Source organism: Mustelus asterias, chromosome 12, assembly GCF_964213995.1.
Source record: "Mustelus asterias chromosome 12, sMusAst1.hap1.1, whole genome shotgun sequence".
Lineage (NCBI taxonomy): Eukaryota > Metazoa > Chordata > Chondrichthyes > Carcharhiniformes > Triakidae > Mustelus > Mustelus asterias.
The window spans coordinates 36,244,680-36,269,366 of record NC_135812.1 but is presented as its reverse complement, the minus strand read 5'-3'; the positions used below and the strand labels follow the sequence as shown (position 1 = coordinate 36,269,366).

General features: G+C 42.4%; 1 protein-coding gene across 8 annotated transcripts in view; it reads left to right on the top strand.

The window, feature by feature from the left end:
* The window catches only part of mettl27 (methyltransferase like 27), a 30,733-nt gene extending 6,536 nt beyond the window's left edge, over window positions 1-24,197 (top strand). For 5 of the 8 annotated variants that reach the window (XM_078225039.1, XM_078225038.1, XM_078225044.1 and 2 more), the window contains 5 exons: window positions 8,530-8,650; window positions 10,134-10,262; window positions 13,073-13,208; window positions 20,316-20,408; window positions 21,793-24,197. In XM_078225039.1, the coding sequence (XP_078081165.1) occupies window positions 8,531-8,650; window positions 10,134-10,262; window positions 13,073-13,208; window positions 20,316-20,408; window positions 21,793-22,007 (693 nt within the window). In that variant the 5' untranslated portion in view covers window position 8,530 and the 3' untranslated portion in view covers window positions 22,008-24,197. Of the gene's footprint in view, window positions 1-1,053; window positions 1,263-4,443; window positions 4,517-8,529; window positions 8,651-10,133; window positions 10,263-13,072; window positions 13,209-20,315; window positions 20,409-21,792 lie in introns of all 8 variants that reach the window. The other 3 variants (XM_078225041.1, XM_078225045.1, XM_078225040.1) reach the window with 2 other exon arrangements.
* The last annotated feature ends 490 nt before the right edge of the window (window positions 24,198-24,687 follow it).

Here is a 24,687-nt window from a genome sequence, read left to right as displayed (position 1 = left end):
CAGATCCAGACTCCCATGTTCAGAGTTCACATTTTTCCCTTTTCAGTTGCATCACAAGCTTCACAAAAAAAATCACTTTCCCATTCAAAGAATCATAGAATCTGTACAGTGCAGAACGAGGCCATTCAGCCCAGCACCGACTCTCCGAAAGAGCATTCCACTCAGGACCCCTGATCCCCATATCCCCACGCATTTACCATAGCTAATTCACCTAACCGACACATCTTTGGACACTAAGGGTCAATTAGATTGGCCAATCCATCTAACCTGCACATCTTTGGACTGTGGGAGGCAACCCACCAAGATACACGCAGAACATGTGAACGCCACACAGAGTGTCACCCAAGGTTGGAATCGAACCCAGGTCCCTGGTACTGTGAGGCAGCAGTGCTAACCACCATGCCACCTGGTGGAAATGGTAGGTTTTTACCCTCTTGGAGGTCCCTGGCTCCTTGCTCGTCATTTTGTCTTTACCCAGCTTATTCTAAGTTTTGGCGCCTGCACGAATCTCGTCCGAGTCTTGTGGATTTCTGGCGCGGTTCAGCAGGCAATGAGCTGATTCACTCGTCATTACAAAAGTCGCAAGTCTTGCGCAGTTTGGCAGGCAATGACAATCAACCTTTTGAAACTCTGGAATGGAGGGCTGTGACTAGCGGCGTTCCTCAGGGATCAGTGCTGGGACCTTTGCTGTTTGTAATATATATAAATGATTTAGAGGAAAATGTAACTGGTTTGATTGGTAAGTTTGCGGACGACACAAAGGTTGGTGGATTTGCGGATAGTGATGAGGCCTGTCAGAGGATACAGCAGGAAACAGATCGGTTGGAGACTTGGGCGGAGAGATAGCAGATGGAGTTTAATCCGGACAAATCCATGTTGACTGCCCAATCTTACCATTATTTTCTCAGTGTTTAGCTATAACATCCTGTATAATAGATTCTAGCATTTTCCGTGCTATTGATGTCAATAGCATCAATGGGTCCGTAGTTCCATATTTTCTCTCCCTCCTTTCTTAAATATTGGGGTTTATATTTGCTACCTTCCAATCTGTAGGATCCAATCCAGAATCTAGAATTTTAGAAGATGACCATCATCTGCTATCTCGATAGCCACCTCAATCAACACTCTCCGGTCCAGGGGATTTATCATCTTTCAGTACCTTCAATTTCTCTTTTACTGTAGAGTGAAACAGTACTTTTACTAATACTAAAAGTATTAGTATTTTTCCTAATACTAAAAGTGAAGTAGTAAGTTATAAGGAGGTAAGTAGTCATTAAACTTGCTTTCAAGGTGAGCTAAATTAGTTCTTATTTGGGAAGTTAAAAGCTGCATTTAGTGCATTCCTGCAACAGGAATCAGCTGAGTCAGCTCTCAACTGAACTTGGCTGGTTGTTTGTACAACTAGTTAAAACCAGTTCCAGGGCTTTGTAAGTTGTGCCTATAAAAACAAAGGCTTCACAGTGCTGCCCAGCTGTGAGGAGTGCTTTGGAATTGGGTGAAAACAGGGAGTTAGGTGAAACAGGCAGCAGAGGCTACAAGGAAGAGTGCTGATTGGTCAGTAAGTGTTACTCTTGATTGTCTGAAACTGATGGTGAGTTTGGACTGAAAAAACTTGTGACATCACAGGAGGGCTGTGATTTGATTGGCTAACAAAAAGTTGCACTAAATTTGAAAACTCATTTAAATTACTGGTTAGACATTGCGTTGAGACTGAGGTAATGAGATATATATTTTTTAAACAAACCCAAATTAAAAACTAATTAAATAAAATAGAGATGGAGGGTCAGGTGATGCGTTAGTCATGCATGTTGTGGGACCTGGTGGACCCCATTATGGTTCCCAGTGAGCACATCTGTAGTAAGTGTTAGTTGCTTGAGGAACTCCGGCTCAGAGTGAATGAGCTGGATTCTGAGCTTCGGGTGCTGCGACACATCAGGGAGGGGGAGAGATACCTGGACACTGTGTTCCAGGAGACAGTCACACCTCTTAGATTAAATACCTTGAATTCGGCCAGTGGACAGGGACAGGAAGGTGTGGCTGCGAGTGAGGCAGGTAGAGGGATCCAGGAGGTAGGATTGCAGGAGCCTCAGTCCCTGAACTTGTCCAACAGGTTTGAGATTCTTTCTCCCTGTGTGGACAGGAACGGGTACTGCAGGGGGGATGAGCAAACTGACCATGGCACCGTGGTACAGGGAGCTGTTCAAGTGAGGGGAGAAAAAAGAAATGTAGTCGTAATTGGGGATAGTATAGTTAGGGGCATTGACACTGTGCTCTGTGACCAGGATCGAGAATCCCGAAGGTTGTGTTGCCTGCCTGGTGCTCAGGTCCGGGATATCTCATCTGGACTGCAGAGGAACTTGAAGTGGGAGGGTAAAGACCCAGTTGTTGTGATCCACATAGGTATCAATGACATAGATAGAACAGGAACAAAGGTTCTGCTAAGGGAGTATGAACAGCTAGGAGCTAAATTAAAAAGCAGAACCAAAAATGTAATAATCTCTGCATTACTACCTGAGCCACAAACTAATTGGCGCAGGGTCAATAAGATTAAGGAGGTAAATGCGTGGCTTAAAGATTGGTGTGGGAGGAATGGGTTTGAATTCATGGGACACTGGGAAAGAGGGGACCTGTTCCGATGGGATGGTCTTCATCTGAATTGTGCTAGGACCAGAGTCCTGGCGAATCGTATAACTAAATAGTGGGGGGGGGGGGTTCAGTTGTATGGAGAATTAGAAAATCAAAGTTAAGGAGAGGGTAGAAGTGCAGGTTTATGGAGCTGAGGACTCAGGAGAGGTTAGTAAAGTTTTCAGATCACGTGATAGAATAGAGAGTATAGAAGGTGGCAGGAATCTAACCTCACGCAGAGCAAAAAAGGTGACAAATATAAGAAGGGAGGTGGTCAATGCAGGACTGAGGGTGTTGTACCTAAATGCGCGCAGTATATGGAACAAAGTAAATGAGCTTGTTGCGCACATTGAAATTGGCCGGTACGATGTTGTGGGCATCACTGTTAGAATTCTTTGAGGAGGTAATAAAGAAGTTAGATAAAGAGAGCCAGTGGACGTGATTTATTTAGATTTCCAGAAGGGCTTTGACAAGGTGCCGCATAGGAGACTGTTAAATAAGTTAAGTGCCCATGGTGTTACGGGTAAGATCCTGGCATGGATAGAGGATTGGTTGACTGGCAGAAGGCAGAGGGTGGGGATAAAGGGTTCTTTCTCAGGATGGCAGCCAGTGACTAGTGGTGTGCCTCAGGGGTCAGTGCTGGGACCACAACTTTTCATAATATACATTAACGATTTGGAGGAAGGGACTGAAGGCACTGTTGCTAAGTTTGCAGATGATACAAAGATACGTAGAGGGACAGGTAGTATTAAGGAAGCAGGGGGGTTGCCGAAGGACTTGGACAGGTTAGGAGAGTGGGCAAAGAAGTGGCAGATGGAATACAATGTGGAAAAGTGTGAGCTTATGCACTTTGGAAGGAGAAATGGAGGCATAGACTATTTTCTAAATGGGAAAATGCTTAGAAAATCAGAAACACAAAGAGACTTGGGAGTCATTGTTCAAGCTTCTCTTAAGGTTAACCTGCAGGTTCAGTCAGCAGTTAGGAAGGCAAATACAATGTTAGCATTCATGTCGAGAAGGCTAGAATACAAGAGCAGGCATGTACTTCTGAGGCTGTATAAGGTTCTGGTCAGACCTCATTTGGAGTATTGTGAGCAGTTTTAGGCCCCATATCTAAGGAAGGATGTGCTGGCCTTGGAAAGGGTTCAGAGGAGGTTCACAAGAATGATCCCTGGAATGAAGAGCTTGTTGTATGAGGAACGGTTGAGGACCCTGGGTCTGTACTCGTTGGAGTTTAGAAAGATGAGGGGGATCTTATTGAGACCTACAAGATACTGCGAGGCCTGAATAGAGTGGACTTGGAGAGGATGCTTCCACTAGCAGGAAAAACTAGAACCAAAGGGCACAACCTCAGGCTAAAGGGGCGATCCTTTAAAACAGAGACAAGGAGAAATTTCTTCAGCCAGAGAGTTGTCAATCTGTGGAACTCTGCCACAGAAGGCTGTGGGGGCCAGGTGATTGAGTGTCTTTAAGACAAAGATAGATAGGTTCTTGATTAGTAAGGGGATCAGGGGTTATGGGGAAAAGGCAGGAGAATGGGGATGAGAAAAAATTAGCCATGATTGAATGGCGGAACAGACTCGATGGGCCAAGTGGCTTAATTCTGCAGATATGTCTTATGTCTTGATACTAATTTCTTTGAATTCCTCATTGAAGTATTTCTGGGAGATTTTTGTATTGTCCTCTGTGAAGACAAACACAAAGTATTTGTTTAGTTTCTCTGCCATTTCCTTATTCCACATTATAAATTCTGTTGTCTCTGTCTGTAATGGACCCACATTTGCCATTGTAAATTGTTTCTCTTTTACATTTCCGTAGAAGCATTTGTATTCCATTCGTATGTTTCTTGAAAGCATGTGGTGTCAGGAGAGAGAGAGATAAAAGACCCTTGGTGAGTGGGGAAATGGTGGGGTGGGTAGAGGAGCCCTTCTGAGCAGGAAAATGGAGAAGAGCAGGATTGGAGGGAAAGGATCATTCCTGAACAGGAGATGGGGAAGAGAAAGGAGGTCCTTACTGCGCAGGAGAATGGGGTTGAGGAGGAGAGGCCCTTATTAAGCAGGGGAATGTGGGGGTGGGGGAGAAGAGGCCCAGACTGACCGATATGCAGCAATACCCAGACAATATTTAGACTTGTGCTGATATTTTGGCTACAGTATGTGTTAGAGACTGGAAATTTTGCAGTGATTAACTCATCCCCTGAGTCCCTTAAGCCTGTCCACCTCCCAGAAGGCAGAAATCGGGATTGTGGTGGAATACTCTAGATGAGTGTAGCTCCAACAATACTCAGGATAAAGCAGCCTATTTGATGAACACCCTATGCACCACATTAGAAATTCATCCTCCACCTCTGGTTCACAGTGGCAGCAGTATATACCATCTGAGATGCACTGCAGAAATTCACCAGGGCTCCTTCAACAGCATCTTTCAAACTTGTGATCACTACCACCGAGAATAAAAGCAGCAAATGCAAGGGAATTCCGCCACCTAAGATGCACCCCAGGCCAACTATTTCATTTTTCTACTGTTGACATTGAGTCAAAATCGTGGAATTCCCTCCCCTAACAACACTATGGGTGTACTTACACTACATGGACTGCAGCAGTTCAAGGAAATAGCTCATCCCACTTGTCAAGGACAGTTGAGCATAAACAATAAATTCTGCCTTTGCCAATGACACTTGCATTCCAAGAATAAATAAAATAACAAATCCCCAGACTTAAAGAATAAGGGAATATTGGGACTTTCACTCAAAATGTAATGGAGTAAACTGCAGGCTGGGGAGTTGGTTTAGCTAAGTTGGCTGGACAGCTAGTTCATGAAGGATGTCCTCGCTATAGAGGGAGTGCAGCAAAGGTTTACCAGGCTGATTCCTGGGATGGCAGGTCTGTCATATGAGAAGAGACTGAGTCAGTTAGGATTATATTCACTGGAGTTTAGAAGAGTGAAAGGGGATCTCATAGAAACTTATAAAATTCTAACAGGGTTAGACAGGGTAGATTCAGAAAGAATGTTCCCAATGGTGGGGGTGTCCGGAACCTTGCCTTCGCCTGAGATATGGTGCTCTTCAGGTTAAAATCATCGCCAGTCAGTTTCCCCCCTCAAAGGGACAGCAGCCTATGGTCATCTGGGACTATGGTGACTTTACCTTTACTTGTATAGGCTGACTGGCTTTTTTTCATTTCATATTAATCTGATTTTTGGGAGAACTTGACTAGATAAGAGAGCTCTGAACGAGACCCATTTGAAAGAATTGTAAAAAAAATAAACAAATTTGGTATCATTTTAAATTTCTTAAAGAAAATTAATGGGTAGGCTGTGAGATTTTCACTAAAAAAAAGTTGAGTGCAAATAAAGTTTTGCAATTGGAGATAATTAACTGCCTCCACCAAACTGAACATCTTGCCTCTAATATAGCCACGATGCTGTCCAAACAATTTGCTCGTGCTGTTCCTTTTAGTTTTATTCGTTCTGCTTTGCAGTCTTTGTCATTATGTTGTTAATCATTCTATTTGCTCATCCAAGCTACCTTAAGTTGCATTTTTGTGATTTTATCCAGTATTACTTTGTTCAGTTCAGTTCCAATTTCTTCTGTATTGCATCATTTCTTAGAATCTGCTATTTTGAATTTTTTTGTTTATTCATTTATGTGGGTGTCACTGGCTAGACCAGCATTTCTTGCCCATCCCGAATTACCCTTGAGAAGGTAGTGGTGAGCTGCCTTCTTGAACCATTGCAGTTCATATGGTGTAGGTACACTCAATGTGCTGTTAGAGAGTTCGAGGATTTTGACAGCAACAGTGAAGTAACGACGATATAGCTCCAAGTCAGGATGGTGAGTGGTTTGGAGGGGAACTTCCAGGTGGTAGTATTCTGATGTGTCTGCTGCCTTGGGCCTTTTAGATGGTAGTGGTTTATTTATTTATTAGTCACAAGTAAGGCTTACGTTAACACTGCAATAAAGTTACTGTGAAATTCCCCTAGTCGCCACAGTCCGGCGCCTGTTTGGGTCAATGCAACTAACCAGCACATCTTTCAGAATGTGAGAGGAAACTGGAGCACCCGAGAGAAACCCACACAGACACGGGGAGAACGTGCAAACTCCACACAGACAGTGACCCAAGCCAGGAATCGAATCCGGGTCCCTGGCATTGTGAAGCAGCAGTGCTAAATGGTAAAAAATTACAGTATGCTGCTGTGCAGAGGGACCTGTGCATGAATCACAAAAAGTTGGTTTGCAGGTGCAGCAGCTAATTAAGAAGGCAAATGGAATTTTGTCCTTCATTGCTAGAGGGATGGAGTTTAAAAACAGCGAGGTTATGTTGCAGCTGTATAAGGTGCTGGTGAGACCACACTAGAGTACTGTGCACAGTACTGTGGTCTCCCTACGTGAGAAAGGATATACTGGCACTGGAGAGGGTGCAGAGGAGATTCACTAGGTTGATTCCATAGTTGAGATGGTTGGCTTATGAGGAGAGACTAAGTAGACTGGGGCTATACTCATTGGAGTTCAGAAGAATGAGGGGAGATTTTATAGAGACATATAAGATTATGAAGGGAATAGGTAAGATAGAAGCAGGGAAGTTCTTTCCACTGGCAGGTGAAACGAACTAGGGGGCATGACTTCAAAATAAGGGGAAGCAGATTTAGGACTGAGTTGAGGAGGAACTCCTTCACACACAGGGTTATGAATCTGTGGAATTCCCTGCCCAGTGAAGCAGTTGAGGCTAAATCATTGAATGTTTTTAAGGCAAGGATAGATAAAGTTTTGAACAGTAAAGGAATTAAGGGCTATGGTGAGCAGGCGGGTAAGTGGAGCTGAGTCCACAAAAAGATCAGCCATGATCTTATTGAATGGCGGAGCAGGCCCAAGAGTCCAGATGTCCTGCTCCAAGGTTTTACGTTCTTATGTTCTAACCACTGTGCTACCATAGCACCACACTGTGCTACCATGCCGCCCACTGGTCACACTGTGTTACTGTACCTCTCACAGTGCTACTATGCCCAATGGTCATGCATTTGGAAGTTGCTGCCCAAGTAGCCTTGGTGAATTCCTGTAGTGCATCTTGTAGATGGTACACACTGTTGCCATTATTCATCAATGGTGGAGGGAATGAATATTTGTGGAAGGGGTGCCAATCAAGTGGGTTACTTTGTCTTGGATCATGTCATGCTTCTCGAAATGCTTAGGTTATGTCTAAAGTAGCATGGTAGCGCAGTGGTTAGCACTGCTGCCTCACGAGGCGCCAGAGACCCAGGTTCAGTTCCCAGCTTGGGTCATTGAATGGAGTTTGCACATTCTTCCTGTGTCTGCATGGGTTTCTTTCGGGTGCTCCAATTTCCTACCACAGTCTGAAAGACGTGTTGGTTAGGTGCATTGGCCATACTAAAATTCTCCCTCTGTGTTCCCGAACAGGCGCCGGAGTGTGGCGACTAGGGGATTTTCACATTAACCCCATTGTGGTGTGCATGTAAGCCTACTTGCGACACAAAGAAATAAATTTTTAAAATACTTTAAAAGTAGTCAATTTGCTGTTAGCAATCGTTGATTTGCCACAGTATGTTGAAATGCATAATATTTGCTTATATTTAGTTTGCACTACAAAATTACTTGTGTTCCATATCATATATACACATTTTTTTCTGTTTGTTTATTTTTCATTTTATATAAATCCAAACTATTATGGAGACAATTGTGGATTTGAGCCTTATTGTTTGCTTTCGATTTTTATTAGTTTTTCTGTGGAGCATAAATGAAATTAAATTGCTGCTCAGTTCTGTACAGCGCTCAAGAAATACTACTTTTCACTGTATACTAATATAGGTGACAATAAATCAAATCAAAAAGGATTTGTGAGAAGTGAAATGAAGGAATAGTTTCTGAGCAGCTCTCTGTTTTTTCTCCAGAATGGCAGCCAATCCAAGAACATTTGCAGATACTCGGAGAACTGTTCTCGCCGCTCATAAAGCATCCACAACTGAAAACAAAATGTCCTTTTACGATAGTTGGTCTGAACTCTATGAACAGGTAATGTAACAAGGGAATTATGTGGCTTTTCAAGAAAGGGAATCATAAAAATGGGCAGGATTTGGCCATTCAGTCCCTTGAGCCTGCTTCACCATACTATAAGATCATGGGTAATCTTTTAGCTTCAACATCCCATACTTTCCATTTGTCTTTGATTCCTTTATACTCAATGACTGGGTATCCAACGCTCCCAGTGATAGAGAATTCTAACGATTCACAACATTTTCAGTGATATATTTGTTCCTCATCTCAGTCCTATGCCGACACTATAATTAAGAAAGCCCGCCAACGCGTCTACTTTCTCAGAAGACTAAGGAAATTTGGCAGGTCCGCTACGACTCTCTCCAACTTTTACAGATACATCATAGAAAGCATTCTTTCTGGATGCATCACAGCTTGGTATGGCTCCTGCTCTGTCTAAGACCTCAAAAACACTACAAAGGGTCGTGAACAAAGCCCAGTCCATCATGCAAACTAGCCTCCCACCCAATGACACTGTCTACAGTTCCTGCTGCCTTGGAAAAGCAACCAGCATAATAAAGGACCCCATGCACCCCAGACATACTCTCTTCCACCTTCTTCCGTTGGAAGAAAAATGCAAAAGTCTGAGGTCACATACCAGCTGACTCAAGAACAGCTTCTTCTCTGCTGCCATCAGACTTTTGAAAAGTCCTACCTCATATTAAGTTGATCTTTCTTTACACCCTAGCTATGAATGTAACAATACATTCTGCACCCTCTCCTTTCCTTCTCTACGTTATACTTTGTCTGTATAGTGTGCAAGAAACAATACTTTTCACTGATTACTAATACATGTGACAATAATAAATCAAACCAAAATCTAATCTAATCTAATCCTAAATGGCCAACCCCTTATTTTGAGACTTTGACCTCTACTGCCAAATTCTCCAGTTAGGGGAAGCATCCTTCCATTATCTACCCTTTTCAAGGCCCTTAAGAATTTCATATGTTTCAAAGAGATCACCTCTTGCTTTTCTAAACTCTGTAACATATAGACACAGTTCACTCAGTCTCTCATAGGACAATCCATTCATCCCAGGAATTAATCTAGTGAACCTTTGCTCCCCCTAAGGCAAGTATATCCTTACTTAGTAAGGGGACCAAAACTGTATATGGCATTCCATGTGATCTCATCCTGTGTCAAGAAGGATAGTTACAGGAACCTTTTAGTTTTATAAGATGAGTAGCAGGATAGAGAAAGTAAACCTGAAAAATTGAAAATCCCAATTTTTGTTGTATGAAGGACACATTTTGAGCACATTAACAACGTATTCATAGAATGGAATCAACAGAAATCATTTACTCGAACAAATGGTTATGAACAGGACTCAAATTATTTAAGGAATAGGTAGCTGCCATAATGGACAAATGGGAAAGTTTATATTCTGAAAGGCTGAGAATATATAAACTGAATTACTACCTTCATCTGAACTGGCTGTTTTTTCAATTGTTTCTGCTGCAGGATGTGATGCTTCTGGATTATCGTGCTCCTCTCTTGGTTGCAGAAACTCTAGCAGCAGTAATGCAAGAAGACCGTGACCAAGTTCTGGTCCTGGATGTAGCCTGTGGAACAGGATTAGTTGCTATACAGGTTGCTATATTATTAGGGAGCAGTTCTTTAATTCTTACCACATTTCGGTGGTTTTTAATCTTCCTTTATAATATCACCCGGTTGCTTCTGATTTTCAATATGTTCAACCTGTAATATAGATCACAAGTTTTCAAATTGAGGCACTCAGATGACAGGAAAAGTCCCTGAGGCATCAATTTTCTGACTTTGTATTTGTTGACTTATTAGAATATTGGCAGAGACCAATAAATAGCATTAAAATTAGTATACTTAACCAATTACATCATTGCATCCACCCCTCCCAAACAATCCCCATGCCATTCCATCCTTCCTCTGCTACCCTTCTGATGACAACCCCATCCATGCCTTTTCACAAAATAATTGCAGTCAAATTAGTATTCTTGGCCAATTGTTATCCATTCCTCCCATCAACCATTTTATCCTTCACATGCCTGTCATTTCATATATATGTATAACATGCCCTTTTAATCTGCATACAATGGCCCAGTCCCATCATCCCTGTACTCATGCATATTATGTGGAGATGCTGGCGTTGGACTGGGGTAAATACAGTAAGTTGGCATAACGTACATCAAATCATTGATTTCAGAATTCTTGAATCCTTCAATCACTTCTAGCTTCCCTATTTCCATAACCACCTCCTGTCCTACAAGAACTCTGAATTCTTTCAACTCTTCCCCATTCCCTTTAGTCCCATGTTAGTGGCATTGCCTTGAACGTTATAGCCCCTATATTCTGCAATTCCATCCCTGAACCTGTCCATCTTATTCTCTTCATTTAAAACTCTTTTAGTCAATAATCTTAAGATCCTTTAATTTTTCATATTGCACTCTTTTGAAGTAGATGGGGTTTTTTTCTATGATAAAGGCACGATGTAAATGTAATTCTTCAATGAAAGCACAACTTTGAGTGGTGCACTTTTTTGGACAGGAGTGCATTATTATTTCCAGAAAGATTCCCACACAAAAGGTTGAAAATCACTTGTGTGAGTTGCCTAGCATTTAGGGCATCAGTGAAACATATAAGTTTTTGGGAGAAATCCCCCTGATATGGTGAATGGTCTCTTCTGTGCTATACATTTTTCACTGATTCTAAGTGTCGAATTTGCGGGAAAATAAGTAGATGACGCTTTTTTTTTTCAGTGGGAGTTCACACTGGAATCACCCACACTCTGTGCAACAATGCAGAGGTCACCAGCGTGATTATCATGAAATTTCAGGGGGCAGGACCTATTTACACTGGGCAGGGCCTATTCACACAACCAGCAGGTCTCTGCACATGCACAGTGGCCCTGACTGTCAGCCTCTGGTTTGCTGGTCAGCTCAATCGCTGGCCAGTCCAAGACACCCGCAGTGCAGCTGCCACCCCCCCCCCACCCCCACCCCCAACAGCCCAATCGCGCCCCTCCCCCCCCCCCATTCCCAGGCTAGCCTCGGATGGCCCCGATCTCCAGTAACCCCCCTTCCCCCAGTAGGCAACACCCAGCCTGCCCAAATCTCCAGCCCCCACCCCCATAAAAATCAGATTCAACCGCTCCCCCACTCAGCAGTCCTGCCCCCCGCCAGCCCGCCACGATCATTGGCCTCCTTCATGCCGTCTTTGATCCCCATGCAGAGTGGCAGCAGGTCTCCCCACCTCCACTGATTGCCCTACCCCCTTGGCGCTGCCTGATGCCTAGTGGGCAGTGCCAAGGTGCCCCTTGGATATGGGCACTTAGCCCCTTTGGAGTGCTGGGGGCACAGGCTGGCACTACCAGGGTGCCAATGCCCAGGGGGCACCACCATCCCCTGCCATCCAACCCCTGGGGGACCCCAATAGCCCCCCGCCTTCACTCTAGTGGAGTCAGACCACTAGTTCCCCGAAAGTGGGGGTGTGAGAGATGCTAACCATTTCCGGTGATAGACTGACAACCAATATTAATTATAAACGCATCGATTCCCACTGCTACCTCAACTACAGCTCCTAACACCCTACTCCTTGTAAGGACTCCATCTCATTCTCTCAGTTTCTGCACCCCCATCGCATCTATTTCTGCCAGCTCCAGAACAATGCTACCACAAAATGTATCGATCCCCGTCAGCATTCTGCAGGGATCACGCCCTCAGTGACACCCTGGTTCACTCCTCCATTTTGTTTAACTACTTAATGTTATTCAACTCAATTAGTAGTTCAGAACATACTTCATTCAGTGGAGCACAGTTTACACCTTATAACGTAAATATGAAAGCCAAGTTCTTTTATACAAAATTCAGGCATTTTACTTCAGTGTTTCATGTCACTTAAGCCCTTCCATTTTTAACTGAATTGTGAGATTTTTACGCTTCCTCCATTAGAAACCACACATGAAGCAACTTACTTAGTTATTTGCAGTTCTGACCTGCGATATTAGCTATTTCTTAACTGGCAGCTGCATTCTTCAACCATGTGTAAAATCTTGTGTACTAGACGGAATAGAACTAATTATGAATTTTCTGATGTGATGCAGCACACACTACACATTACCACTGAATAAAAAAGACATTTAACTTTCTCTGTTTTGGCAAATACCACTTTTGACTTTGCTGTGTGAAAACAAGTTACTGCATTTCCTGCATTATAGCAGTGACTACTCTCCAAAAGTACTTAATTGGATGTGAAAAACTGGGGCGTGAAGTCATGGAAGGTGCTATATATAAATGCACCTTTTTTATCCATCAGGTAGCAGGATGTCAAATGTCTGCTCTAATATATTAATTCATCATGCGTAAATTAAAGAACTGCAGTTTCATACAGGTCATTTGTGTCACAAAAACTTATTTATTTTTGTCTAGCTGCAGAGACTTGGATTTTGTAACTTCCATGGAGTGGATGGCAGTGAAGGAATGTTGGAATTAGCACGGTCTAAATCGGTGTACCAAACCCTCCAGAAATGTATTTTGGATACAGAGTCACTTCCAGCATCTTCAGGTAACTGAACAACGAAAGTCACATATTCCTGTCTGAGACTTCCAGTTATTTTGATCTTTGTTTTTCTAAGAAGTATGATTTATTCTTTTCTAATTGTTGCCCAAGTTAAATACATTGCCATTTTGCAGTGTTCTAGGGGCATAATAGAAGCATAGAAACGTAGAAAATAGATTAAGGAGTAGGCCATTCGGCCCTTTGAGCCAGCACCACCATTAAATATGATCGTGGCTGGTCATGCACTTTCAGTATCCCATTCCTGCTTTCTCTCCATACCCCTTGATCCCTTTAGCCACAAGGGCCGTGTCCAGCTCCCGCTTGAACATATCTAACAAACTGGCCCCAACAGCTTTCTGTGGTAGAGAATTCCACATGTTCACAACTCTGAGTGAAGAAGTTCTTCCTCATCTCAGTCCTGAATGACTTGCCCCTTATTTTTAGACTGTGACCCCTGGCTGTGGACTTCCTCAACATCGGGAACATTCTTCCCGCAACTAGCCTATCCAGTCCCATCAGGATTTTATATGTTTCTATGAGAGCTTCAAGTTTTTAGGTGTCCAGATCACCAACCTATCCTGGTCCCTCCATGTGGACGCTATGATTAAGAAAGCCTACTAAAACATCTACTTCCTCAGGAGAGTAAGGAAATTTGGCATGTCCGATACAACTCTCACCAACTTCTACAGATGCACCATAGAAAGCATTCTTCCTGATTGTATCACAGCTTGATATGGCTCCTGCTCTGTCCAAGACTGCAAGAAATTACAAAAGGGTAGTGAATGAAGCCCAGTCCTTCATGCAAACCAGCCTTCCATCCATTGACACTGTCTACACTTCCCACTGCCTCGGAAAAGCAGCCAGCATAATCAAGGACCCCACACACCTTGGACATACTCTCTTACACCTTATTCCGTTGGGAAAAAGATACAAAAGTCTGAGATCACCTACCAACCGACTCAAAAACAGTTTCTTCCCTGCTGCCATCAGACTTCTGAATGGACCTACCTCACATTAAGTTGATGTTTCTTTACACCCGAGCTATGACTGTAACACTACATTCTGCATTTGCTCCTTTCCTTCCCTATGTAGGATATGCTTTGTTTGTATAGCGTGCAAGAAACAATGCTTTTCACTGTATACGAATAAATGTGACAATAATAAATCAAATCAGATGAGATCCCCCCTCATTCTTCTAAATTCCAGTGAGTACAAGCCCAGTCGATCCAGTCTATCTTCTTATGTCAGTCCTGCCATTTCGGAATCGGTCTGGTGAACCTTCGCTGGATTCCCTCAATAGCAAGAATGTCCTTCCTCAGACTAGGAGACCAAAACTGCACACAATGTTCAATGTGTGGCCTCACCAAGGTCCTGTATAACTGCAGCAAGACATCCTTACTCCTATATTCAAATCCTCTTGCTATGAAGGCTAGCTTGCCATTAGCTTTCTTCACTGCCTGCTGTACCTGCATGCCAACCTTCAGCGACTATTCCATCATTCTACAGGAATGGTGCAGGAGGGAGGGTTTCAGATACCTGGACAGTTGGGGCTCATTCTGGGGTAGGTGGGACCTCTAACAGGATGGTCTACACCTGAACCAGAGGGGTACCAATATCTTGGGGGGGAAATTTGCTAATGCTCTTCGGGAGGGTTTAAACTAATTCAGCAGGGGGATGGGAACCTGAATTGTAGCTCCAGTGTACAGGAGGTTGAGAGTAGTGAGGTCATGGATAAGGTTTCATGATCGCAGGAGTGTACTGACAGGCAGGAAGGTGGTTTGAAGTGTGTATACTTTAACGCCAGGAGCATCCGGAATAAGGTGGGTGAACTTGCAGCATGGGTTGGCACCTGGGACTTCGATGTTGTGGCCATCTCGGAGACATAGAGCAGGGACAGGAATGGTTGTTGCAGGTTCCGGGGTTTAGATGTTTCAGTAAGAGCAGGGAAGGTGGTAAAAGAAGGGGAGGTGTGGCATTGTTAGTCAAAGACAGTATTACGGTGGCAGAAAGGACGTTTGATGAGGACTTGTCTACTGAGGTAGTTTGGGCTGAGGTTAGAAACAGGAAAGGAGAGGTCACCCTGTTGGGAGTTTTTTATAGGCCTCCGAAAAGTTCCAGAGATGTAGAAGGAAGGATTGCAAAGATGATTCTGGATAGGAGCGAAAGTAACAGGGTAGTTGTTATGGGGGACTTTAACTTTACAAATATTGACTGGAAAAGCTATAGTTCGAGTACTTTAGAGGGGTCAGTTTTTGTCCAATGTGTGCAGGAGGGTTTCCTGACACAGTATGTAGATAAGCCAACAAGAGGCGAGGCTACATTGGATTTGGTACTGGGTAATGAACCAGACCAGGTGTTAGATTTGGAGGTAGGTGAGCACTTTGGTGATAGTGATCACAATTTGGTTACGTTTACTTTAGCGATGGAAAGGGATAGGTATATACCGAAGGGCAAGAGTTATAGTTGGGGGAAAGGAAATTATGATGCGATTAGGTGAGATTTAGGATGCATAGGTTGGGGAAGGAAACTGCAGGGGATGGGCACAATTGAAATGTGGAGCTTGTTCAGTGAACAGCTACAATGTGTCCTTGATAAATATGTACCTGTCAGGCAGGGAGGAAGTGGTCGAGCGAGGGAACCGTGGTTTATTAAAGAGGTTAAATCTCTTGTGAAGAGGAAGAAGGAGACTTATGTAAAGATGAGACGTGAAGGCTCAGTTAGGGCGCTTGAGAGTTACAAGTTAGCCAGGAAGGACCTAAAGAGAGAGTTAAAGAGAGCCAGGAGGGGACATGAGAAGTCTTCAGCAAGTAGGATCAAGGAAAACCTGAAAGCTTTCTATAGGTATGTCAGGAATAAAAGAATGACTAGGGTAAGATTAGGACCAGTCAAGGACAGTAGTGGGAAGTTGTGCATGGAGTCTGAAGAGATAGGAGAGGCACTAAATGAATATTTTTCATCAGTATTCACACAGGAAAAAGACAATGTTGTCGAGGAGAATACTGAGATACAGGCTATTGGACTAGATGGGATTGAGGTTCATAGGGAGGAGGTGTTAGCAATTCTGGAAAGTGTAAAAATAGATAAATCCCCTGGGCCGGATGGGATTTATCCTAGGATTCTTTGGGAGGCTAGGGAGGAGATTGCAGAGCCTTTGGCTTTGATCTTTATGTCGTCATTGTCTGCAGGAATAGTCCCAGAAGACTGGAGGATAGCAAATGTTGTCCCCTTGTTCAAGAAGGGGAGTAGAGACAACCCTGGTAATTATAGACCAGTGAGCCTTACTTCTGTTGTGGGCAAAGTTTTGGAAAGGATTATAAGAGATAGGATTTATAATAATCTAGAAAGGAATAATTTGATTAGGGATAGTCAACACGGTTTTGTGAAGGGTAGGTCGTGCCTCACAAACCTTATTGAGTTCTTTGAGAAGGTGACCAAAGAGGTGGAAGAGGGTAAAGCAGTTGTTGTGGTGTATATGGATTTCAGTAAAGCGTTTGATAAGGTTCCCCATGGTAAGCTATTGCAGAAAATACAGATGCATGGAATTGAGGGTGATTTAGCGGTTTGGATCAGGAATTGGCGAGCTGTAAGAAGACAGAGGGTGGTGCTTGATGGGAAATGTTCATCCTGGAGTTCAGTTACTAGTGGTGTACCGCAAGGATCTGTTTTGGGGCCACTACTGTTTGTCATTCTTATAAATGACTTGGATGAGGGTGTAGAAGGATGGGTTAGTAAATTTGCGGATGACACTAAAGTCGGTGGAGTTGTGGACAGTGCGGAAGGATGTTGCAGGTTACAGAGGGACATAGATAAGCTGCAGAGCTGGGCTGAGAGGTGGCAAATGGAGTTTAATGCGGAAAAGTGTGAGGTGATTCACTTTGGAAGGAGTAACAGGATTACAGAGTACTGGGCTAATGGTAAGATACTTGGTAGTGTGGATGAGCAGAGAGATCCCGGTGTCCATGTGCATAGATCCCTGAAAGTTGGCACCCAGGTTGATAGGGTTGTTAAGAAGGCGTACGGTGTGTTGGCTTTTATTGGTAGAGGGATTGAGTTTTGGAGGCATGAGGTCATGTTGCAGCTGTACAAAACTCAGGTGCGGCCGCACTTGGAGTATTGCGTTCAGTTCTGGTCGCCGCATTATAGGAAGGATGTGGAAGCATTGGAAAGGGTGCAGAGGAGATTTACTAGGATGTTGCCTGGTATGGTGGGAAGGTCTTATGAGGAAAGGCTGAGTGACTTGAGGTTGTTTTCGTTAGAGAGAAGAAGGTTAAGAGGTGACTTAATAGAGGCATACAAGATGATCAGAGGATTAGATAGGGTGGATCGTGAGAGCCTTTTTCCTCGGATGGTGATGGCTAACACGAGGGGACATAGCTTTAAATTGAAGGGTGATAGATATAGGACAGATGTCAGAGGTAGGTTCTTTACTCAGAGAGTAGTAAGGGCGTGGAATGCCCTGCCTGCAGCAGTAGTGGACTCATCAACATTAAGGGCATTTAAATGGTCATTGAACATAGAACAGTACAGCACAGGACAGGCCCTTCGGCCCACGATGTTGTGCCGAGCTTTATCTGAAACCAAGATCAAGCTATCCCACTCCCTATCATCCTGGTGTGCTCCATGTGCCTATCCAATAACCGCTTAAATGTTTCTAAAGTGTCTGACTCCACTATCACTGCAGGCAGTCCATTCCACACCCCAACCACTCTCTGCGTAAAGAACCTACCTCTGATATCCGTCCTGTATCTCCCACCACGAACCCTATAGTTATGCCCCCTTGTAATAGCTCCATCCACCCGAGGAAATAGTCTTTGAACGTTCACTCGATCTATCCCCTTTATCATTTTATACACCTCTATTAAGTCTCCCCTCAGCCTCCTCCGCTCCAGAGAGAACAGCCCTAGCTCCCTCAACCTTTCCTCATATGACCTACCCTCCAAACCAGGCAGCATCCTGGTAAATCTCCTCTGCACTCTTTCCAGCGCTTCCACATCCTTCTTACAGTGAGGTGACCAGAACTGCACACAATATTCCAAATGTGGTCTCACCAAGGTCCTGTACAGTTGCAGCATAACCCCACGGCTCTTAAACTCCAACCCCCTGTTAATAAAAGCTAACACAGTATAGGCCTTCTTCACAGCTCTATCCACTTGACTGGCAACCTTTAGAGATCTGTGGATATGGACCCCAAGATCTCTCTGTTCCTCCACAGTCTTCAGAACCCTACCTTTGACCCTGTAATCCACATTTAAATTTGTCCTACCAAAATGAATCACCTCACATTTATCAGGGTTAAACTCCATTTGCCATTTTTCAGCCCAGCTTTGCATCCTATCTGTCTCTTTGCAGCCTACAACAGCCCTCCACCTCATCCACTACTCCACCAATCTTGGTGTCATCAGCAAATTTACTGATCCACCCTTCAGCCCCCTCCTCTAAGTCATTAATAAAAATCACAAAGAGCAGAGGACCAAGCACTGATCCCTGCGGCACACCGCTAGCAACCTGCCTCCAATCCGAAAATTTTCCATCGACCACCACCCTCTGTCTTCGGTCAGACAGCCAGTTACCTATCCAATCGGCCAACTTTCCCTCTATCCCACACCTCCTCACTTTCATCATAAGCCGACCATGGGGGACCTTATCAAACGCCTTACTAAAATCCATGTATATGACATCAACTGCCCTACCTTCATCAACACACTTAGTTACCTCCTCAAAAAATTCAATCAAATTTGTGAGGCACGACTTGCCCTTCACGAATCCGTGCTGACTATCTCGGATTAATCCGCATCTTTCTAAATGGTCGTAAATCCCATCCCTAAGGACCCTTTCCATCAATTTACCAACCACCGAAGTAAGACTAACCGGTCTATAATTACCAGGGTCATTTCTATTCCCTTTCTTAAACAGAGGAACAACATTCGCCATTCTCCAGTCCTCTGGCACCATCCCCGTGGACAGCGAGGACCCAAAGATCAAAGCCAAAGGCTCTGCAATCTCATCCCATTGGATAAACATATGGATGATATTGGAATAGTGTAGGTTAGAGGGGCTTTAGATTGGTTCCACTGGTCGGCGCAACATCGAGCGCCGAAGGGCCTGTACTGCGCTGTAATGTTCTATGTTCTATCATGACACCCAGGTTATGTTGCACTCCCCCTTTTCCTAAACTGCCACCATTCAGATAATCTCCCTTCCTGTTTTTGGCACCAAAGTGGATAACTTCACATTTATCCACATTATATTGCATTTGATCTTATTGAATTGAGGAGAAGGTTTGAAGGGCCAAATGGCCTAATCCTATTTTTTATGTTCTTTGTAGAAGGCATGAAATAAAGTAGAATGATCACTATCAACACTCTGATTCGATTCCCAGTCTGTCCAGGGCAGCAGTTGGAGTGCTCCCTCGGTAATAAACTGTGGAATGGAAAGATTAATTAGTGGCATTGTGCCAATGTAATTGTCAAGTGGCATTAGATTTGACTCCCTGTGTTGCCTTTTGTGATCAAGTAGCCTACTGAAACTTGCAGTCTAAGGTTACACATGAAGATTAGCCACTTGATTGAGGTACAAGTCAAGCCTAAGTCCAGACCCCTTATAACAGATGCATTTGGTGGCTGGTATAACAGTACCATTTAAATTTTTTTCTATTACACTTGCCAATCATAAGACATTAGACTAGTGATTCTGGTGAGAGCAATTCAGTTAGGATGACAATCTCACTTAATATTAAGAAGCATTGACTGTGAAGAAGATAAGAAAATTAAAAATGAGTTGGGTTTATGATATCACTCAATAGTTCAGTCAAACAGAAATCGCAATGAAATAATGGACTTAAAGCATGGCTTACTTTAATAATCCATTCACAAGGGAGTGAAAAACTGACATACAATATGAAGCACTTCCTACACCACATAGTCCCACAATGTGCTACCCTCTAATTTCTAATGCAAAACTAGTCTTCTCACACAAGGATGGACAATAAATGCTGGCCTCGCCAGTGACACCCACATCCATAAAATAATTTAAAATAATTTTTTTAAAAATTTGCTCACTAGTGTAAAGCCAAATTTTACAGATCTGAATTTATCTTTTTAAATTCTGTTTCAGGTATTTATGATGTTGTTGTGATTGTTGGGGCATTAAGCGAAGGGCAGGTTCCACATACCATTCTTCCTGAACTCCATCGAGTTACCAAGCCAGGTAAGAAAATTTCAGGTCTTTTCCTAAAACCAAATAGTCCAATACAAGATGAATGTAAACTGAGTTGGTATTGGCCAAGTAAAGAGGAGGGGCATATTAATGTTCAACATCCAGCAGATATTTGACTTCGCTTAAACTAAATTTCCATATTGTGAACAGGCCATTGAACAGACAGTAGGTATTGTTAAATTGGTCATTAACTACAATCCCAAATAATGCATCAATGTGAGCAAGGTTACTAGGCATAGTGGTGAGCTGACATCAGCCCTCTTTTCACTGTGTTCAAAATTATAACATTTATATATTAGTCTCAAAATACCATACACATTGGAAGAGAAATGGATATGGTGTCTGGTGACTTAGAATGCAGAGCTAATTGAGGGGACTTGCTAATGGTGGCTAGCCATTGGACACAATGCTGAGGTATCATGCTGATGAGAGTGAATCAGTTTGATTCAGTTTCTGGTAAAGTATCAATCTAAAGACACAAACTGGCAGACATTTGGAATGACATCAGCTTTGATAAAGGGTCATCTGGACTCGAAACGTCAGCTCTTTTCTCTCCTTACAGATGCTGCCAGACCTGCTAAGACTTTCCAGCATTTTCTCTTTTGGTTTCAAATTCCAGCAACTGCAGTAATTTGCTTTTATTTGGGATAAGGTGTTTATCTTTTTCGTCCAGAAGCCCACTTTCTGCCTCATTATTCTTCTGCCTTTCCGCTCTGCTGTCCCAAATTTGAATCCCCTTTGAATAACGTTACCCATGTGTCTCTTGCAGTTCCCTGAAGGATCCATAGAGGAACCCATTGCACCTCCTTACAAGTAGTATGCCCAACTGCCTTAATTTCCTATAAAACAAACCTTCCTACGCTTCATTACTACTGGGAGCTAACCTCATCAACTTCATTTCCATCTCACTCACGTTAGCAACTGTAACACATTTTGAAGTCTCCCAGATGATCAACCATCACTGTGCCATCCTTCTTCATTCTTCTTCCAGAATATGGGTTAATTCGTGAATAAGACCATTATCTTTCAGCATGCCATCATAGTGGACTGGATTGCCATCCAGACTTTGAACGACATTTGAACTTGTGACATCTCCCATCTTATTGTAGCCTTCCCATATAGGCATTTTTTTCCATCAGAATAACTAATTCATCAGGAAATCTATTGTTTAAAAAAAATTCCAATCTGTACTTTCAATCTTAGAAGTTTGTTTCTGTTTTCATATTTGTGTATGTTTTAATGCCAATTAATGAATGCTTTGGGGAAAATCAAGAAAATTTTTTCAGGACAGCTTGAAATTTGTAAATTACTTGAACATAAATTTTACATAACATTATGACAATTTAAGAGTATAACTTTGTTCTCTGTTCTTCAGGGGGCTTTATATGCATGACCACCCGAACCAACTCCTCAAATCAACTCTACAAGAAACAGTTACAGGTTGTAATAGAGGAAATGGAGCAGCAAAAGTTATGGGAAAGAGTAAGAGTGCAAGAAATAAAACATTGGGAAAAAGCAACATCTGAACAAGAATCTAAGTACATCTCTGGGATAATCTATACGTACCGAAAATCAAGGAGTCAGGATTAAAATGACTGAGAATTATGAAGACAATTCTTCATCAAGGTTCTGTTGCTTCACCCACAGTACTGGCACATCACAGATGAGTATCTGATTCATAGGGAGTTTGATTCTGACTGACCACTTGGATTTCTGTATAAAATATAGGATTGTTGGCAGCAAAATTAGTCGCTAATAAAAATTTAAATTTCATAGCATTAGTGGGCTGATTGCTTACATCAGAATAGTAGTCATTAATGTTTTTGAATTGGAATGGAAAGTTAAAGTGCAAATGAAAAAGTAATAAATGTACTCATTAAGTACTGATGACCCCATAGTCGGAATAGTATTCATAAAAACAGAAAATACTCTGGATATTTAGTAGGTAAGGCAGCAACTGTGAAGAGAAATTGAATTAATATTGCAAAAAGTGTTCTGATAAAGGGTCATCAACCTGAAAGGTGGTATAGTGTTAAGTTAGTTATTGCAAATTCAAAGACAGAAGCAGTAGAACAGAGCAAGAAAAGCATTTTGACCCTATCTTAATTTGCCCATCCAATTAAAATAGGAGAATTCCAGATAGTCCCAAATATTTAATAATTATGAAATTTGACACTGCCAATACATAAAATATTTCCACTGTCCTGACACTGGTGCTTTTAGTAAACTCTGCGATTCCTTAGGAGCCTAGACATTGACTTTCACAGGTGCTTGGGGTTCTGCTGTTGGCATCATCCTACATCCTGTGTTAGCTAGGATTAGAGACCTGTTATTAGTTATAAACCAGGAAAGCAGCACTTGCAGGTTTCAAGTTCCTATTTGAGCATTTAGTTCCTAATACTCTAATGGCAACTGTTAAACACCAATCTGGGATTTTTGATTATCATTAGGCATTATATTAAAGGAAGGGATTTTTTTTTTGCATCATCCAACTGATCAAAATCAACTGAATCAGCCATTACTGCTTAAAATAATAGAAGATCATTACCATACTGTGTCCCAAATCTGGTCATCCAAAAGTCAGAGTTGGCCGAAAACCCGACATTTTTAGAATGTGCCATGTATCAACTTTAATTAAGTAAACTTTAAACCTACCTGGACAATTCAGCTAAGTGGTGCATTGAGCAACAAGTGTGGTAATTGAATAGTTATCCCCTTGGTTGGCTGCCTGTCTATTTCAGCACTCCAAGTGACTCTTGATCCTACATGACCTGAATTTGGCCCAAACCGTCTGACCTGAAATTCGGCAAGATCTGAAATCTGGCATGGCTTCAGTCCTGAGGTTGCCAATTTTGAAACATTGTACCTCTGGTAATATGAACTCTTTGTAAACTGGATTTAAATCCAGGACCTCAATACCACCCAACAATTACACTAAGTAAAATCAGGGACAGATAAGTATCAGATATCTATAAAGGAAAGTAACACACATTTCAAAATTGTTACGGTTCAGGTAGCAGTGAATTGGCACTAGGCAAGTTTAACACTGCAGTCATTACTATTGTTTTGATCTACTTCCACAAGCAGTTATAGCCACAATTCAAGCGATGCTCTGAAAATCATTTAAAATTAATTACCTTGCGCTCAGTTGGGATGTACAGATTTCCGGCTGTGTCTCCAAGGCTTGGAAAAATTGGAGGGTGACTTTGCTTCAATTTTGTAGGGCCTCCAACTGCTGTTACCACTGACACACTGGCTTCCATGATTAAAAATCATTAATGCCATTCTGGGAGGCCATTGGGCCAAAGCAAATTTACACATCTGTTTCCCATTTAATGGCTCTTTAATCACAGAAGAAGATGCAAGTAATATAGAGATAAAGTTATTTGATTCTGAGATTACTGTAATTTTATTTTATAGCTTTGTATTCTGAGCCTCCAGCAGCTCTTTCCTATGGCACAGGGCTGCCTGCCCTCTCTTCCTCCAAAATCTCTTCACTCAATGGTTGTAATTTTGGGGCGGGGATTTCTGAAAGCTGTGAATGTTCAAGCACTAAGTATATTCAAGGCAGAGATTGACAGATCTTTGGACACAAAGGAAAATAAGGGATATTTGAATAGTGAAGGAAGGTAAGTTGAGGTAAAAGATCAGCCATGATCTTATTAAATGGCAGAGTAAAGTTGAAGGGTTGTCTGGGCATTGTATGCTGCAATTTCCTAGGTCTTTAATTTCATTTCACATCGAACATGCACAATCAAAAATAAAATATAAATCAATCAATTGAATGAATGAAGTTTTTAAAAATCAGTTTGCACAGTGTGGTGATCGAAAATACTCATTTCCTCTTTTGCATGATTCAAATTAAAATCAATCAGATGTGTAATTCCATAAAATATTTTGCACAATATTCAATTTGAAATCACTCACTACTGCAATGTATTTACTCAAACAGATAAGTCAGACTATTTGACAATTTTTCCAGAAGGAGTGTCCTCACTTTTTCTCTTCAGCCTCACATTTTTACCTTAACTTTTTATATGAGTCTTCCCCAGATAATTGAAAACGAATTGGCTCTGTTCCCACTGACTTGTTGATCATTGTTCATACTACTTCATTCTCTGATTTCATGGACATCTTACATTTAGCGAAGTGCAAATTAGTTTGACCCATAATTTCACTTAAGAAAAGTAGTTAAGTACCAAGCACAAGTTTGCACCTAGTAACTGATTATGTCCAAAGCAGTCCTGTACATACCCCATTTTTCTGGATT